The sequence below is a fragment of the Diabrotica virgifera genome, chromosome 1 (assembly GCF_917563875.1).
Source record: "Diabrotica virgifera virgifera chromosome 1, PGI_DIABVI_V3a".
NCBI classification, from domain to species: Eukaryota; Metazoa; Arthropoda; class Insecta; order Coleoptera; family Chrysomelidae; genus Diabrotica; species Diabrotica virgifera.
Genome location: NC_065443.1, coordinates 293,150,989 through 293,170,882, shown reverse-complemented (window position 1 = coordinate 293,170,882; position 19,894 = coordinate 293,150,989). Strand labels below are relative to the sequence as shown.

General features: G+C 30.9%; 2 protein-coding genes across 5 annotated transcripts in view; both read left to right on the top strand.

The window, feature by feature from the left end:
* The window catches only part of LOC126885207 (zinc finger protein 664-like), a 92,366-nt gene extending 89,898 nt beyond the window's left edge, over positions 1-2,468 (top strand). The window contains exon 3 of the mRNA XM_050651693.1: positions 1,318-2,468. Within this exon, the coding sequence (XP_050507650.1) occupies positions 1,318-2,294 (977 nt within the window). The 3' untranslated portion in view covers positions 2,295-2,468. The remainder of the gene's footprint in view (positions 1-1,317) is intronic.
* Positions 2,469-11,687: 9,219 nt separating this feature from the next.
* The window catches only part of LOC114328936 (zinc finger protein Xfin-like), a 129,883-nt gene continuing 121,676 nt past the window's right edge, over positions 11,688-19,894 (top strand). For 3 of the 4 annotated variants that reach the window (XM_050651652.1, XM_050651641.1, XM_050651638.1), the window contains exons 1-2: positions 11,688-12,130; positions 12,243-12,517. In XM_050651652.1, the coding sequence (XP_050507609.1) occupies positions 12,265-12,517 (253 nt within the window). In that variant the 5' untranslated portion in view covers positions 11,688-12,130; positions 12,243-12,264. Of the gene's footprint in view, positions 12,131-12,242; positions 12,518-18,962; positions 19,069-19,894 lie in introns of those variants that run through there. The other variant, XM_050651648.1, reaches the window with a different exon arrangement.

Sequence of the window (19,894 nt, the reverse complement as noted above, 5' to 3'; positions counted from 1 at the left end):
CCAGAAGTACAGTAGGAAAAATGAAAGAATACCCATGAACGAACATATAAAACACGCTGTATTTTCCTGTCACCGTGTCACACAAAAAACTGGTCTACGCAAGTTCATGTAATAATTATTGTTACTTGCACTGGACAATTTTCTTTGTGACACGGTGACAGGAAAATACAGCGTGTTTTATATGTTCATTCATGGGTATTCTTTCATTTTTCCGACTGTATATGTAGCCATACCAAATAATACATCCTTGATAAATATAAACATTTTTATTGCACAAAATCTTGTCATATATTTTTTTCCATAATCATCACTACGATGACGATTCATTATATTGAATTGTACATTAGAATTACAATCTGGTCATAACTCTGACCAATGAGCAATTTTAATTTAACCTAAATTACTACTGTTCCTTAAAATGAAGAGCTTACCCCATAGCGTCTCTTATCTAATCTAACAGGCACACAAGCACTATGCTCTGCTTTTCTAACCGCACTATTCTAACATACACAGGCACACATAAGCATTATGCTCTGCTTTTCACTATCACTCAAACTAGTTCAAAAGGCTTTGTCCTCTTCAATCTTCTAGTTTGCCCAGTAGTATCCAGGAGCTGGATTTCCTCAATATTCTTGTAGGTACTTACGAAGTTGTTGCTTGTGACTTCCAACTTTACTAGAAACTTTAAAAACAAATCCAGCTGTAAAATATTTATATGCCTGAAGGCTTTTGTATGCTTTCATCTATAATATCTATAATAGTAATTTGGTGGAATGCACTTTTTGGTAAAATCCAATTCTGACTGAATTGTACACGGATCTAAATCCCCAATTATTTTCAGCTTCAATAAATATCTAAAACAATAAAAGAAATAATGTTATTGCTTGCAAAATTCATCAATATTGATAAATATCAGAGAAAAATGAACATTGATAAAAATTGTTTGCCCTACCTTTCTCCAAACATCTGGGGTTTCCAGAAGTCACGTGGTTTGGATTGCCTAAATACATATACACGCGCAGCAAATTTGAAAATGAATGCAAATTGAATAGTAAATGGCCTCTCTTAAAATATAGGACATTGGTAGTACTCGTATGTTCATAGAATGTCTTGTGGTAACATTCCACGAATAACTTAATCAGATATTCACCGAATGTTCCTTGAATGTCCAGTACATTCAAACATTAATAGAACTTTGATAGTACATTCCTGGAATGTTTTGTGTTGTTAGGGTACTTCATTTTGTATATTGCTATAGGGATTTCAGCAATCATTTTCCGTTTCAGTAAAATGTTTATAGTTGGTTTTGTATTTTAGGTTGTCCCCAAGAGGAAAATAAAGTGAAAGTTATGGAAACGTTGAGTTCATATCATAAAGGAAAATATACTGGTCAACACGCCGAAGGAAACATATTACATAAAAATATGAAAGTTGAGGACGGAAAAAAACCTTACAATTGTGAAATTTGTTTTAAAGAAATTACTACCACAAGCAATCTGAAAAAACATATGAGAGTGCACACTTTAGAAAAACCTTACAAGTGTGAAATTTGTTTTAAACAGTTTAGTAATACCAGTAATTTAAAAAACCATTTGAAAGTTCACACTAAAGAGAAACCCTATAAGTGTGAAATTTGTTTTAAGCAGTTTAGTCAAACAATTAATTTAAAAACACATTTGAAAGTACACAGTGAAGACAAGGCTTATCAGTGTAAACTTTGTCTTAAGCAGTTTAAACATAAGTTTTCTTTGGATGAACATACGGAAAATCACACTTTAGAAACACCGTACAAGTGTGACATTTGTTTTAAACAGTTTAATCGCACAAGAAGTTTGAAAACACATTTAAGAGTACACTCTGAAGAAAAACATTACAAGTGTGAAATTTGTTTGAGGCAGTTCAGTCAAAAAAGCAGTTTGAAAACGCACTTGAGAGTGCACACTGGAGAAAAGCCTTACAAGTGTGAAATCTGTTTTAAGCAGTTCAGACATAAGCCTTCTTTGAATGAACATATCAATATCCACACTGGAGAAATGCCTTACCAGTGTCAAATTTGTTTTAAGCAGTTCAGACTGAGGTTGTCATTGTATGAACATACAAAAATTCACACTGGAGTAACGCCTTACAAGTGTGAAGTTTGTTTTAAGCAGTTTGGTAAAGCAAGTAATTTGAAAAGACATTTGAAAGTACACACTGAAGAAAAACCGTACGCGTGTGAAATTTGTTTGAAAAAGTTTAGTCAAAAAAGTGGTTTGAAAACGCATTTGAAGGTGCACACTGGAGTAAAGTCTTAACCTGAGGTCAGATGAGCGACAAACTAATAGGGGAGTGCAATTAGAACGAAAACATGCATTGTTTCGGAAAAATTCAAACAAGTTTATATTTTTCTAAAACTTTTTTTTGTTAGTTTATATACATGTTAAAGTAAAAAGTTCTACTCGCAGATTTGGCCGCTAATTGTTTATTAATTGTTTAAACAATACCAATTGTTTTGTGTAAATAATTTTAAAAATATCGTTAAATTCATCATTTTACTTTGATCAAATATGTTTCTATTTTGGTTTTGATTATGCTGAATCCGAATATGGCATTGCAATTTGAAAATTATTATACACAAGCTCTTATACAGTGACTCTGCGTAGCTAGGAACCACATGGAAAACTTTTTTATTATCAATTTTACGAAAAAAAGTTATGGGGGGGATATGGTTTGAAATATTTAATTTTTTTTATTATTTCAAATAAAAGTGCATACTTCCAAGAATACTCTCTGAAAATTTCAAAATAATCGGAGTAAAATTACCAGAGATACAGGGTGTTGAATATGCCTACCTTCGACTCGCGTTGCCGCGGCTTCGCGCCAGCACCCTTGAGCGTAGAGAGAAACGTTAAACAACTGTTTGCCTTCTCTTTTGTAGATTACTCCTCGATTTAAAAAACATATTCCAATATGCATCACTTTACGATTTGGCAGACAAATAAGAAGATTAAGATGCAGTTGTCAAAACTTTAAACGCATTTTTCTCAAAACTGCTTTTTCAAATGCGGTGGATATTGTAACTAAAAAACTACTGGGCTGATCTACCTGATATTTTGCACATATTTTCTTTAGACATTTCATGAGGTAACAACGTCGAGATATTTTTCTTTTTTTGCTTATTTTTTGTTCAACAATAATAAGTCTGTTGATTTTCACAAAATTTTTACCAAAAATTTCATTTTTTTGATTTCTGAGTGATACCAAAAATTAAAAAATCAATAAAAATAAAAAAAACTCGACGTTGTGACCTCGTAAACCTCATAAGCTAATAAAATCTTTTTGAATTTTTTGTTTCGTATGATCGAGTGAGGAGTTCTGATGTCCACCGCAAAATCCATCATTTTGTGAGCTGCCTGTCAAAATTTGTCACCAATGGCTTATTTTCCAATATTTTGGATTAAGATTTTTTCTAAGCATTCTTTGAATTGTACTTAATATGCTTATTTAATTTAAAAATAAAATATTTGTACCAAAGCTTCGAAAAAAATTCACAAAAATGTGCTTGATATGTTGATTTCAAACCATACCCCCCCCCCTTAATGAAATGCTCTGAATAGTAAAAAATCTAAAACTCATCCATCAGATATCAAATTTTATCAAAAATATAAATTTCGTTATGAATATTTCAAATGAAATGTTATGAAAATATGAATTTCTTTAAAGAGTAAAGTACCTTTATATTCCAGCATATCAAAAAATGCTATTATGAAAAGTTCTTTGAAATTAGAAACTATGTCTAAATATACAATTACATCATTCTAATCGAAAAAAAAAATTTAATTTTTTCTCAAATTCCGGATATTCATCATCATTTTATTACAATTATGATAACTATTTTATTATCACTTTTACGAAAAATAGTTATTTTTCATAAAATGCTCTCCCTGGTCTAAAATCTAAGATACAACCATCAGACATCAAACTTTTTTATTTTATACGAGGTATGTAAAAAATATGAATTTTTCTAAGAGTTAAGTGCCCTTATTATTCACAATATTTTATTTAGAAGGATGCAATTGAACACTAAAACAAATTTTTTAATTCCAAACAACTTTTCTTAATAACAATTTTCGATATTGTGAAACATAATGGTACTTTACTCTTGAATGAAATTCATATTTTTTGACATACCTCGTATAACATTAATTAAATTTGATATTTGATGATTGCATCTTAAATTATATACGATGTAGAGTATTTTATAAAGAATAACTTGTTTTCGTAAAACTGATAATAAAAAAGTTATCAATAGGTTCCAAGTTACGCATTCATACTGTACAAGAGCTAAAAAAATTTTTTTTGCTGAACATTTATTATTGTTGAAGCTTATTATTAAATGTAATTTAGGTAAGTTTTACAGAAAAAAGTTTTGATCACTTTGTACAAACATTTTTTTAGCTGGTAATTTTCGGTTTTTGTATTACATTTTTGTTATCTTTCTTAATTTTCTTAAAAAGAAATAGTCTATTTCATTTCTAAAGTAAAATTATTTAGTGCATTTTAGAGATTACATCATAAGCTTTAAAAAAGCACTTATAAAACTGTAATACCTATATCTGTTCAAACTTGAGTAATACCGTCTTAAAGTGGTGGTAATTCTATAAAACTACGAAGATTTCAAAAATTACATTTTTTGAGACTTCATATCATTTCAATTAAATTTTTGAGATTTTCTTTTTGAATAGAACATCATTTAGCAAGATGCTTGAAAGGTAAGTTGTGCAAAACTGAGAGTTTTATGAGAAAAATTGTATTAGTTACACATTTTTAAATCATTTTTAAACAAAATTAATGTAAGGCTCACTTTCCGCCCACACCGTACTTATGCCCATACATTGTATTTCTTTCTATCATAGCCATAAGATAGATTAATTATTCTTCTTTCATGTTCAATTTTTAAAATTTCATTTGATCCACTAGTTAAAGAATTACATTCAAATAACTCAACCATACACTTCGCCGTACGTTAGTGTACAGTGCGCCAATGTATGTGAGAAGGGTGACTTTAGCGTTATAATTAAAAATTATAGAAGATACAGATTTAATTTTAGAAAATTCTTTATATAAGGTTTTTTTGTAAAATTTTCTGAATTTTTCAATGGTCAAGTCAGTTTTTTTTCTAAAATTCATATTTTCGGAGTTATTCAAAAAAACATCCAATTTCGTAGTTCATTTGTTTAATAAAAAATGAAGCACCCACTTCTCGAGTAGAACTTTTTGATATGTTGTTTATTAAAAATTTCTTAATGAAATTACAAAAAGTTCTATCTTGTTTGATTTTTTTCGAAGTGAAAATCTATATGCACTCCCCTATAATGGCCAAACGGGGGATGTAATTACGGAGTATCGCGATATGTAATTACAGTGCTTTGGTCGTTGTTGTAGCTATGAGATAGATGAGCTACACATGTGTAAATCACTTCATTGTAAAAGTGGCGTAACTATTAAATTGAAATTGTTGATATATTTTTTGTAAATTGATGTACAGGAAAAAAATTAAAGTCGGTGTTGAGTTATTTACATTATTTATTGTTCATTATAACACAAAGTTTCTAAATATAAGTATAAAACAAAAAAATTAATTTTATTTTGTAAAAATGAGCAAAAGTCAACATCTGTTCCTTAGAAAAAACCTGGCATATCATTTTATCCTACGTTAAAAACCCGTATCTGCTGAGCATATACCAGGTTTTTACTATGAAGCGTTAAATGCCAGGTTTATACTAAGTTAAACATAATAGTCATTTTTGGCGTTTACGGGGAAACTATTTTCTTTCATAAAATATTTAGAAATGTAAAATACGGTTTTTTTTACGCTGTACTTAAACTGCCGGCAAACGGTCTTGCACTATAATGCCGTTAACAGCTATGGCGTCATTCGTATGATGCGTTTGACGGATTTTTCTTCGGCTGCCGTTCGCTTTTACTTGCAGTTCAGCATATATAAACGTGGTGAGTCAATGCACGAGTTGACGATTCTCTTATCTAATTTTATTATAGTGCCCGTCTCAATACATAGTTATAAAGCGTTATATTTATACCTAATTGTTAATGATTGTGGGAATAATAAGTTTCAATTTGGAAATCTTGAATGACTTGGTAAGTGTCATTATTGGGCGTCCGTTCTTTTTCTAAATATTGGTACTTTTAGTTGGGTTAAGTATTGGTATGTCAATGATGTTAAAAGTTGACGATACATTTTCCTCATTTGCCGATATCTCGGAACTTGGAGAAAGTACATTTACCACGTTTTGGAAACGAGATGTACGTACTGTTGCAAGCTGTAAAATTAAGAGGACGAGACAGAGAGGGATCATAAGGCAGTTTATGGTATTTTAAAGAAACCCGTCGATATGTTTCCGGAAGATTCTGATGAAAAAAAAATATTTTACATTGCTCACACGTGAAGCCTCGAAGCATGTTTTAAGAGAAATTCGTAATTCTAAACAAATCAGAGATATTACAATTTTTGCAGACGGTGATTACATTATTACCGATACTCAGGGTTCCACAAATACTTCTGTTTCTTCGTGCAACTGTATAATCTATGATTCAATGATTTTACCTTGCAAGCATATTTTTGCATTGAGACGACATTTGCAATTAGAGCTTTTTAATAAAATGATCGTAAATCAGGGATGGACAATGGACTATTATAAAAATAACCAACGAACATTAACGTCTTTGATTGAAGAAAACGAATCGACAGAATATGAGTTACCAAGTAGATCTAATGATGTCTATATCATTGACCACACAAGCAAAAGGGTATCGACCACCAAGTTCTTATGCACAAAGAAGAAAAAAGTGTCTTTTGTTATGCAATGAACTAGCAGATTTAGCTGCACAACATCATCATTCATTTATCTTTTTTACAGTTGTATATTAATTGTATATTGTGTGAACATTGTTTTATTTTTTTAATATCAACGGAATTTAAAAATGACTTTACGATTTGCTTTACGTTACGTTAAGGCTATGGGTACATAATTCGCAAATATTTTACGTGTATCCCTACTTTTTCTGTCTTTACACGGCAAATTACGTGTAGTAAAATTCACACTGGTGTGGATATGTAAACATTACTAGAATGTCATTCTACTTGAAAATGTCATAATTAATTTAAAGAGATGGCTTTTGAATGTTCTTGGATAACTGTTATTTTTATAATTGCAAATTATTAATTCAGTTAATAAATGTGATAATTTTTTCACTAACTATGTTTTCAGTGATTGTAATAATTTATTTGTACAACAAAAACTAATAATCAATCGAGAAAAGAGGAAAAGTGTTAAAGTGATATAATATGTTATTTTGGAACGCTTACAATTTTGAACATCTCTAACAACAAAATACTTGGGATCACAGGATATATCTGATGTATTCTCTGCTTGGATCTTCCACAAATAATACACAATAAATAACTTTTTATTAAGTTCACGTCTTAAATCAATTATTTATCAAATACACTATATATCAATAATATTTAATCAATTTCTCAAAATATTCCCGATGCAATGTCAAATATTTAAAATTGTCACTGATTGTCAGTGTCTGACTGACAAATGCTGACAATGGGTGCGTTCGGACGACCATAGCGGCTGGCTGCCAGCAGAAATCGGCTGAGTGGTTGCATCCAGCCGTGATAGGGAAAGCTTGAGTCCACTTTACATCAACAATGGCTGCATTCAGCAGAAAACTGCGATGACTAATCGATTACTTAGCGATGTGTAATCGCTAACGATTCTGCTGAATGGTATACTTTCATGTACATACGAAATAGGTTATGACAACTGTCACATTTTTCAAAATGATTTGCAAATACGTGAAAGACACCCCAAGAACAGAAATAAAAATTATTATGAAATGGTAATTTATAAATAACCCCATTTAATTCATACATAGTTTCAAATTCTTGAATTTCTTGCGACATAGGTAAACCTAATAGGTACATACGAATAATCCAACAAAGCAGCTCACATATTTATCAGGGTGATTTATATGCCTTTCAGCCTTCCTTGCCTTCAATTCATGTTTTTTAAGATACATAACTTAAAATATACGTGTTAGACACACGTCATACGTCAATCTTATTTTGATTTGCTAAGAAATCATATTTCAAAACCGATGTTTAAAATGGCGACCGATAAGTCATCGAATGATAACTAATCGACAATTTATGTGGCATTCAGCAGAAAATCACTAAGCGATTAGTCATCGATTGAGTCTGCTGAATGCACCCAATAATTGGACAAGAAATTGACAACAAGTTATTCAAGGTCAAATTTGAATTATACAAAACACAATTCTACATCCAATTTTGCCGTGAATAAAAAGAAAATAAAGAAATTTGACAAAATAAAACATATCCAATTGTTCTATTTCATCAAATTCCTTCATTTTCTTTTACAAACATACATTTTGTACTCGTCAAATTTGGCCTTGAATAACTTTGTCAATTTATTATTCAATTTATTGTTGATGTAAAGTGGACATTATAAATCTCTCAGCGGCTGACTTCCAGCGGTGACGTTTGACAGCTACTGCTGGCTCAGCTGTCCAGCCGCTGTGGTCGTCCGAACGCACCCAATATTATATTCGGTTGAGTGCGTTGTAAGACAAAGACAGATTTGGAAAATATTACCACGGCATTGTGTTCATTTTTTTCAAATCCTGAAAAAACCAATAAATATTTTTGAAAAATTTAAACGCAGAATGAAAGACAAAATTATTACCGAGGGCCGAAAGTCCCTTAGAATAAATAAAAAGTTTATTTTGAATGAGATACTTGAAATTAAAAATCACACTAAATTTTCTCTTAGTTTTTTCACCCCTGTAACTTATTAAAATAAACATTATAGAAGTTCTCAGGGACTTTCGGCCCTCGCTAATAACGTAATCTTTCATTCTGCGTTTAAATTTTTCAAAAATACTTATTAGTTTTCTCAGGATTCGAAAAAAATGAATCCCCATTTGAATAGCATTGCAGCCGAAAATACGTACCGATCCTCTTAAGGCAGTTACAAAAACTACCTATTTTAACATTCATCCTCTACGACACGTTAGTTGCTTTACGTATACGGAGATGCGTTACGTTACGTAGCAACAAAAACTCCCTAATGTCAAGAAAAATATAAAAATGGAATGTCAGCGTCAAGTTCAATTAAAAGTTTTTGTAGGTATCGTCCTGTAATTGAGAATGAATAAATTATAATTGTTGATATATAAGACGTTTGTAGAAAAAATATTGTATGATATAGGTGTTAAAAAGTACATTTTTAAGGCACTCATGTGAATTGCAGAATGAGCGAAGCTAATCTTTCACATACCTACATGCCTTAAAATTGTGCTTTTAACATTTATATCATAAATAACTATTATTATAATGTTTGTGTATTTGGACTTGTCTACCTCGGGATTAAGATAATAAGTAATATTTAAAGTATTTTATAAATCACTTCGTATGTTTGTCACTATGTCTGAGAAATCTTGTAGCCCATATAAACAAAAGGGTATAGCTCAGTGGTAGAGCGTTGGGCTGGAGATCAAGAGGTCCCTGGTTCAAATCCAGGTGTTTTCTAATCTTTTTTTAATTTTTGGTATTGTTTTAATAAAATTTTTTGGAAAGTTGTAAGTAAAAATTAATTTAATCTTTAAATAAAATACAAATAAACTGTCCGAAAGTATATTTATTTCATTGAAATCATATTTAGAAGTATAACTTCTTAGGTGCGTACAAAGTACACACACATTATTTTTTTTTTATCTGAATATGTTATATAAATGATAATTATAGACCTCGTTGGCCCAAGATGGTTGTCAGGGTTCTCGTTTAGAGTCTCACTATGTTCCCGGAGGTATTCTTATATAATCGGCGTTTACCCTATCAAATTTCACAATACTATAATGTAGTTTGAATTTTAAGTACAACCATTGTTTGGTTCTGGGGCTAGTTAGCAAGTATTCACGAATTCACTGATGATGGACTGATAGGTCCGAAAACGTTCTGAATGAACCTATTTTACATAATCCATTGGGATTTTTAAAATTTTATTAAATATACCTTTTACATAGAAGTGGTTTTACTTCATGTTACGAGGTTTTAACTATATGGTATACAGCCAACCCAGGGAACTACTCCTTTTAGTTTAATTATTCATATGGTGCAAAAATCTCAATTTTGAAAATTTTGGAGATACGGGGTTCTTAGCAGGGCAGGTCTTAAGCTCAATTTATTACGACCGGGACGTGAACGACACGGCTATCTTCCGGGACACGTTGAAGAATCATCTGATATGGAAAAGCATTTTCTAGTTTATCGTATAATGGATCGGGGCGATAACGGGGACGTGCGCCGTCTATTGTTCTACCCCGCCCCAAGATAAATCCGGCTTTATGCTGAATAGTGTGGTTATTAGCATGATAACTATAAATAACATGATAATATATTGCACATCCGGAAGTCGTGACGTAACTGGAAACCGGCAAGGTAATGGTTCGTAATGTCCGATTACTTTGAATTGTTCGCGGTTGTATTTTATATTTTATCTTTGACAGTTATTTTGACTGGAATTTCGACACTAAATTCTTTTCGAATACATTAAAGTTTAATGTTATTTTGCTAATTGAATAATTTCATCACATATTGCATACAAACCCCATTTAGCTTTAACGAGAATTCAAATTCAACTTCCGGTCTCCAGTTACGTAATCAATATGCGAACTCGGACGTATTTTGAGCTACGGGAAAATACTTTATCTACTTACTACTTTATTTGTATCATGGTTATTATTGTTTGTTTTTTAACCAAGAGGAGTGATTCAAATTTACCGCGCCGTAATGCTTGTTTCTAATAGACCGTGATAGTCGTGACGTCAAAACGTCAAAAAAAGTTTTCCAAACACGTTGTGTCTAGGTACACGCTAAAATGTAAGCAAATAAAAAAGTTAAACTTCATCAAGCTAGTGACTATTTAGCGTGGGCACTGACTGTATATTGTGATACACGCTATTTTGATATGTTTAGTGTTTGTTTGATAGAAAAATATTTGTTATGACGTTTAAAATGGCTAATTCTACCTAACTTTTTTATTTGCGTACACGGTAGCGTATACCCTAGACACAACGTGTTTGGAAAAATTTTGACGTTTTGACGTCACACTATCATGGTCCATTGGTCCAACCGCAGGCAAGTTTACTCCACTGTTATTAAATTTTGACACTAATGACATTTATGAAATTTTGGCACTTCTCCCATTTTATAGGTTAATTAAGTATATCAGCGATTTTTTGTATCTTCTGCATTATTCCGTTAATTTTTAGATTTTTAGTCTACTTTTATATAAAAACAGCTGTTTTTAGAACTCTTTAGCGATGTGTTAGTATAATATAATATGTATGGATTATCATCGAAAGCTGATATGTTCAACGAAAAAAGAAGATGAATTTGGTGACTCTTCCAGTAACTTCCTTGGGTGTGAATCTGTCTTTTTAGTTTACTCCTCTTGGTAGAAATATGGCAAGACAAAGACAAAGACAAATATTACAAAGATTTTGAAATATGGCAACATTGGTTGAATAGTGACATTTGACATTACCGACACGACAAGCGACAGCCAGAAGGCATTCCAAATCACGTGATATAATATGGCTGCTGGATGGCGAAACTGTCATCCATAGGCGTATCCAATATTTAAACCACTTCATATTTAATTTGCTATCACAATTTCACAAATTTCGCTACACAATTAACAAAAAAACAAAACCAAACAGGATATTCTTTACAAATTTGTCAATATTCAATGTAAACATTAAATACGCCATGACCACCCCCCTTAACTATGTCTATGGCCATGTCAGTTTAGCCATCCACTGACCACCACTGACAGTTCATTGGAATCCCTACAGGACCGTAACAACAACAACCGATCCACCAAACTACAACAAAAAATTGTCACAATCAAGATGGAAATGAAAGAATTTATTTGAAAATTGATGTCAAAACATTATTTCAAATTTTTTCATTGAGAATTATAGAAAAAATATTCATTGAAATACCGAATCCCACATTTTTATAGTGATCCCGTTAAAAGTGAGTAGAAAGTTATATATAATAAATATTTCAAATTTCAGCTTATTTTTACCAAAGAACGTAGGTATAATACCTAGGTATTCCTTGTTTTTACTGCCCCCTTTTCCCACAGGTTTTCCAAAACAATTATAAATATGGCAGATTTATTTAAAAATGAACCTGAAAATGTATCTTTTGAATTTACTGAGCTAGAAGACCAAATAAAACCTTATTACATAGATAAAGGGGTAAGGCCCAAGGAAATAAAGATAGAACAATGCAATAATGATCTGAAATTTGAGGTAAATGAAAATGCCTTAAAATATCAGATTGTACATACCGAAGAAATGGAACTTGAGCCAAATGTAATGGATGATAACTCAAAAGATGCAGAGATAAATGAAAAAGGTGAGCAAATTAGCTTAATATCTAGCTTAGCTTAAAATCTTGCATTTAATAATTATAGTATTTGAATCAGTCATTTTAAAAACGACATTTTATCAAAAAGGTCCACATTTTATCAAAAATAACTTACATATTCTATTTTGTATTCTACATAAAATAACATTTACTGATAGTATCATCCCTTGGAAGTCAACAATGCTTCGGGAGTAGAACTACTAGTAGAAGGAATAATCTTTTGAGATTCAAAATAGATACTTGTTAATTCAGCCCAATATTCCCAAATTTCCTTGGTACAAGTCTTATATAGCTTCTAGGAAGCACATCATCATCATCATTTGGCTCTACAACTCTATGTGAGTCTTGGCCACATTTACTATTACCCTCCATTGTTGTAGGTCCTGAGCAGATATTTCCCATTGCTGTACTCCCATTTTATGTAGATCACTGGCTACTGTGTCCTTCCATCTCTTTCTTGGGCATCCATCTGACCTTTTGCCATCTGGCCTTTCCCATTTTTCTAGGAAGCACATAACTTCCATTACAGTCAGAAAAATGAAAGAATACCCATGAACGAACATATAAAACACGCTGTATTTTCCTGTAACCGTATCACAAAGGAAATTGTCCAGTGCAAGTACATGTAACAATTATTACATATACTTTTGCTGGCCAATTTTTTGTGTGACACGGTGACAGGAAAATACAGAGTGTTTTATAACGAGCGATCCACAATTATTGGGATCAAAGCTAGCCATGCAAAAGTTTCTTTAATAAATTACCCCTAATAATTCGTGAACTGCCCTTAGATACATACAAAATAAAAATCAAGGAACTTCTTTTGGTGGGTGCTTACTATTCTCAGGAGGAATATCTCGGGGCTACCCTGTTGTGATAGTCCTACAGCTCTCTTAAAGGTTCTGTGTGCTCTTGTGTTTTTATGCTAATATTCTAACTTTGTGTTAAGTATTTAGACTAGGAGATAAAATTTTTATAGATTTTACTTATTAAGTGTTAGCTTGCCAATGTATTTCAATGATGCATTTTAACAGACTTTGACTTATGTAAATACTTTGTATATTGACATCAATAAACTGAATTGAAAAAATTACGTATGTCTTGTTTTAATCTGAATTTATATCATTGGTTTATCAATTAATTTTGATTAACATTATAAAACAAAAAATCAGTCAAAGCCTAACACAGAATTTTAATCCGAAGTAAAAAGAATTAACAAAATTATAAGTAACAATAATAAATAAAATCAAACAAACTACATAACCTAACTTTTCTTGTTAAGTTGACGTACACTGCAAAGTTGACGTAAACTGGAAAGTATATCTGAATTAAGAATATACATGTACTGTATAGCTGTCTCTGTCGTTCAAAGCCACCTATTGTGACAATAATTTTGGATCACACGTTATGTTCGTTCATGGGTATTCTTTTATTTTTCCGACTGTATTAGGGTATAATTCGGGCACACATGTTATGAAAAGCATTTATTTAAAATACAGGTTTTGGATAATGATAAATGTGAGCATTGTGGAGAGGAAATTGATTTAGATCATATATTTTTTGGTTCTAAAAATAGAGTTCACTCATCTAAATTAATAAATGATTTATTAAAATGTAAAGTAGCAGTTCCTTAGAATATACCATATTTATTATCACTTGGCTCTGTAGATGTATATCGACACCTGATATGAAAAATTCACTTTTGCTTAGTTTACAGAAGAGCGATTTAAAGAAATTTCCACATTTTATTTTTTTAATTCGTCATCTTTTATATTTTTTGTAATGTTCTTAATCCATATTTTATAACTTTTTCTCAGCTTTTCACTTTCATGTATCACATTTTTGTTAACATTACTGGTCCTGATTTAGGTTGAGTTACAATACCACTTTTTTTAAGAATTTTAAGTGAAGATCATTGTAAGCTACAATGATATTTCAACAAAGTATGTGTCTTTCATTAGGTGCATATAAATGGTAACTAATGAGTAAATATCAAAATAAAGAGATTATTATTTTTTATTGATTTTACTTAAAATGTGATTTTTTACTAAAACACGTATCTAAAAATTCAGATATTACAAATCATACATATTAACAAGAAGTAAATAAAATAATATCTATTAGATTTATTTACTACAAAATAAACATTTACAAATTATAAAACAGTTTATATTATTTTATTTAAAAACAAAATTAATCCCTAGCAAACTTTTATTCTGAGTAATCATCCGAATATTGTGTTTGTTGAGAGTGTGGAAGATTCAAATAAAAACTGATATATTGCTCGGGTATAGCTTTATTAGAGGACAAAGCCACAAGATCTTTATATTTTTTAAGTTGTTATGGGAAGTAATCCATTCTATGCCAAAGGAATTCGAAATTCCCATAAATCTTGTATATTTTTATTCCCAGACTTGGTAGCTGTTTTGCTCAATTCTGCTTTGTATTCTAGGTTTCTAAATGATAATTGCGCAGAGATAAAATTGTACTGAAAATTGAGAATATGTGGTTATTCTTTACATATTTTTATACAATATTAGTCCATGTGGTGAGACCGCTCCCGTCTGGAAAAATTTCTGATTTGGTTTATTTGTGGATTCCTATTCAAAAATGTCCCCTTTAAATAAATCTGATGGGTGCCGGGCGGAATTTTTGGGCAGAAATTGTTTAAACAAACACAAAAGATCACGTTTTTTTGCTCCGGAACAATCATTTTGAGTTTTGTGGCTCATTGTGAACAAGAAAGGTATCTTGTAAATTTTCTCAAAAATTGATAGTTTTCGAGTTATAGGCGATTTAAAATCTGAAAAATGCGAAAATACGCATTTTGAGGCATAAAAACTCATATTTAAATTAGTATTTTTGAGGTTTACAGATACTTAAATTGAAGACTAAATATTTAGGCCCATTTAGGTTTATCCAGTAAGGATCTGTTTTTAGGTGGATGTGAGAGGTGGCATTCAGATTTTTGCGGATAAAGTTAGGTAATAACTTCGTTAATAATAATTGATTTATGCTCCTTCTCAAATATGCCCGGAACATTAATAAAAAAAAAAATTTCAAAAAATTTCTTTTTTTTTTCTACTTTTTTTGCTTATACATAACTTAAAAACAATTCATTTTAGAAAAAAGTCGTATAGGAATAAAACAAAGATAATTAAATTTTCTATCAGACGCGATTAGTTAAAAATGTCTTAATTTATCACCCTTGCTTCAAAATAGCAATAAATATAAAATAAGGGGGCAAAACAAGCCTGTCCTTATTCAATGATTTTCCATCACTTAGGTTACACTTAGAACCTTCCTAATTCGCTTAGAAAATTTTTGTAATGTGCTAAAACCGTACACCAAATTTCATTAAAATTGACTTACTAGATTTTGTATAATAATTTTGCAATCTAAACTTTTTTTAAAAAATTAAAATTTTTTAAAATCTTGCACAACAAAAACTAGAACATACAAAGATTTGTCAATGTGTTTACATATAAAGAAGTACTCCACATATCTAATGCACTTTACAGAATTGAAATCGGATTATTTAAGCAGCCTCAGCAATGTTTTAAAGTTATAAATAATTTTTTGGCTTATAAACAAATTAGTGCTGTGGCCAGGAGGGGTGCTACAGGCTCCTTTATTTAGATGGACTTACCCAAGTTTTTTATGTATTTTGACCCGTAGAACACGAATTTTTTGGGTAACAGTTGATCCGGATGTCGATAAGATTGTTATAAACAAAGAACTTGAGGAATTACATAACATCGATTTTTCGCAAAATAAAACATGTTTTTGTATTTCTTGGGTAATTCTAAGCAAAAAATGTTCTTACAAGTTTTTTCGTAGGATGCATAGTTTTCGAGATGAACGCGGTTGAACTTTCAAAAAATCGATAAAGTGCAATTTTTGAACGCGAATAACGTTTGATTAAAAAATAAAATAGCAATTCTGCTGACAGCATTTGAAAGTTTAAGTCAAATTACACCGGTTTTAATTATTGCATTGCTAAAAATTAATTTTTTTATTATTAAACAAAGCTATTTGTTTATAAGCCAAAAAATTGTTTATAAATTTAAAACATTGCTGAGGCCCCTTAAATAATCCGATTTTAATTCTGTAAAGTGTATTAGATAGGTAGAGCACCTCTTTATATGTAAAAAAATTAGATGGTCTAGACATGGAAAATTTCTAGATGGTCTAATTTTTGTTCAGAAAGATTTTAAAAAATTTGAACTTTTTAAAAAAATTTAGATTGCAAATTTATTATGCAAAATTTATTACAAAGAATTTCCTAAGCGAATTACTAAGGTTCTAAGTGCCACCAAAGTGGTTAAAAAATATTGAATAACAACAGACTTATTTTGCCCCCTTATTTTGTATTTATTGCTATATTGCAGAAAAGGTAATACCTTAAGACATTTTCTACCAGTCGTATATCATACAAAATTCAATTATCTTTATTTTATTTCTTTACGACTTTGTTCCAAAACGAATCGTTTTAAAGTTATAAGCAAAGAAAGAAGAAAAAATTGATGTTTTTCGAAGTTTTTAAATATTTTAATTTTTTTTAATGTTCCCGGCACATTTGAGAAAGAGCATAAGTCAATTATTATTACTGAAGGTGTCACCTAACTTTATCTGCAAAAATCCGAATGCCACCTCTCACATCCAAAAATAGACGTTTTTTCGCAGATCCTTACTGGTCTAATTCAGCTTCAAGATTCTGAAGGGTGATCGCGTCTAACTTTAATTTATACCGTTGTTTTTTAATTGTTAAATATGCGTGTTTATCCGATTTTTTTACCGGAGCGGCGCGCTCCGTTTCCAAAATCTCCTATTTTCCTCCGAACAATATTTTTTCTAGATTCTTTGGCACATTCTAAATAAAATAAATTTCTTGGCATTTTTCTCAAAAGTTCATTGTTTTAAAGTTATAAGCGATTTAGAATCCGAAAATGCGTTTTTTTTTGTCATTTTTCGGATTTTAAATCACTTTTAACTTAAAAACTATTAACTTTTGAGAAAAATAGCAAGAAACTTATTTTATTCAGAATATCACAAAGACTGTAAAAAAAATTTTTCGAAGGAAAATCGGAGATTTTTGAAATGGAAAAAAATCGGATAAACACGCATATTTTACAATTAAAAAACAAGGGTATAAATTAAGGTTAGACGCGATCACTCTTCAGAATCTTGAAGTTGAATATTCAGTCTTCAATCTAAGTATCTGGCAACCTCAAAAATACTAATTTAAATATGAGTTTTTAAGCCTCGAAAATGCGTATTTTCGCATTTTTCAGATTTTAAATAGCCTATAACTCCAAAACTATCAATTTCTGAGAAAAATTACAAGATACCTTTCTTGTTTAGATTGACCCAAAAAATCTAAAAATACACACACCGGCAAAATTAGCCGAACACCTTAAAAATGGGACATGTTTGATGTCTCCAATTTACTAAACCTGTTGTCCGATTTGAGTGATTCTTTTAGTATATTATAGCCTTAGTATTTAAGAATGTCGGTTTAATAATATTGTTGCTAGACAGCTAAATATCATTTTATACCGGGTGTAACAATAATACTGTGTTTTTTTCTTAAAGTTTGGAACACCCTGTGGAATATTATAGCATATATAAAATATTGAAATTAAAACTCAAATATAGCCTTAGGCTTTCTTAACATTCTCTTTTTTGATTCATTAGCTTATGTTGGAAAATAAAACAGTTATGGGCTTTAACAACTAGCCATGTTTTTCATCGATAAATCCTCATAGTAGGGGAGGAGAGTATCACACTCCATTTTTTAATTTAATTTTCCATTTCCACCAATCGTTTTTTCCGATTATAGCGCCATTTATCCATAATTGGAAAAAATGTTGCGAATAAAAGTTGCTTATTTTTAAGTCAAGAATCCAAATCTGCAATAAAAATTGGGGGCTCCTATTTAAGATTATAAAATAATCCCCCACCCCACCTCCGTGGGGGACGTGTTTATTGCCATTCGATAGATTTTTGAAAAATATTGAACACTTATTTTTTAGTTTTTCGAAATGACGTTTATTTCGTGAAATATTCGCTTTTTTTTTTGTGAAACTTTGTGACTCACCCATTTTCTTACGCCCTGCTCAATCGTCAGATTTTTGAAATATACACTATTTTGCATGTACTTAACTTACCTTATCTTAATCTGACGATTTCCAGTTTTTCTAAGAATAGATTTTTTTCTCGGTCCCCCTTAATGAATTCCCCGGTGTTAAGAACCAATATATGGTATAGGTACATTTACAGGGTACAAGGTTTCTCCCCATGTGATAATCTGACACGCTCGAGTAACTGCAAAAATCCCCGCTTGGGCTCCCCTATCATCATTATCTGCTTAGTTTAATAAACAAGCCTAAAGTATGTAATTCAATAGATGTATTAAATAAATAAATTAATAAGCGATGTAAGCGATGTCACAATGACGACCTCCCGTGGATTTCAGCTGAACTATCTTAGAGGGGGGTTTTAATATCAAACGCTGAGCGCACATGTATTTGAATCAAGTATGTAATATTCAGTATTTATTTTTGCATTTTCTTTTACAAACTTTATATACAATATACAACATCGACGAAAAATGAACATCAGATCGGAAAACTGCAAAATACACGTATTCAATATTTTTCAAAAATCTATCGAATGGCACTAAACACGTCCCCCACGGAGGTCAGGTGGGGGACATACCGGGCAGTATCGTCGCCTCCGCTAGCGAAATTATTCCGATTCGATTGTTTTGCACAAATTTACTCAAAAAGAGGTCCTTATAACATATCTACAGTGTGCCGAGCAGAGCCGTTTTCGAAAAATTGTTTAAACAATTTTTTTTAAACAAATTGGCGAAACTAATTTTTTCATTTCGAACAATTTTTTTTAGATAATTTGGGTCATTATGAGCAAAAAAAGGCTATTGTCATTTTTCTCTAAAATTGATTGTTGTCGAGTTATATGCGATTAAAAATTTTGAAAAATGCAAAAATGGCTATTTTCAAGTCTTAATAACTCGATTAAAAATAATTATTATGAAATTCAAAAAGCGACCAAATCTAGTTTCAAACCCTTTCTTCAAGGTCCTGAAGAGATTTTTGTCATTATTTTATTACAAAGCTGCTATTTTTAATAATTATTAACAATTAGCGCTATAGTCCAACGGTTTCGTCGCCCCCGTTAGTGAAACTATTTCAATTATATTTTTTTTTTGCACAAACTTACTCAAAAATAGGTCCTTATAACATATCCACAGGGTGCCGGGCAGTGTCGTGGTCGAAAAATTGTTTAATCAATTTTTTTTAAACAAATTCACAAAAATAATTTTTTCATTGCGAACGATTT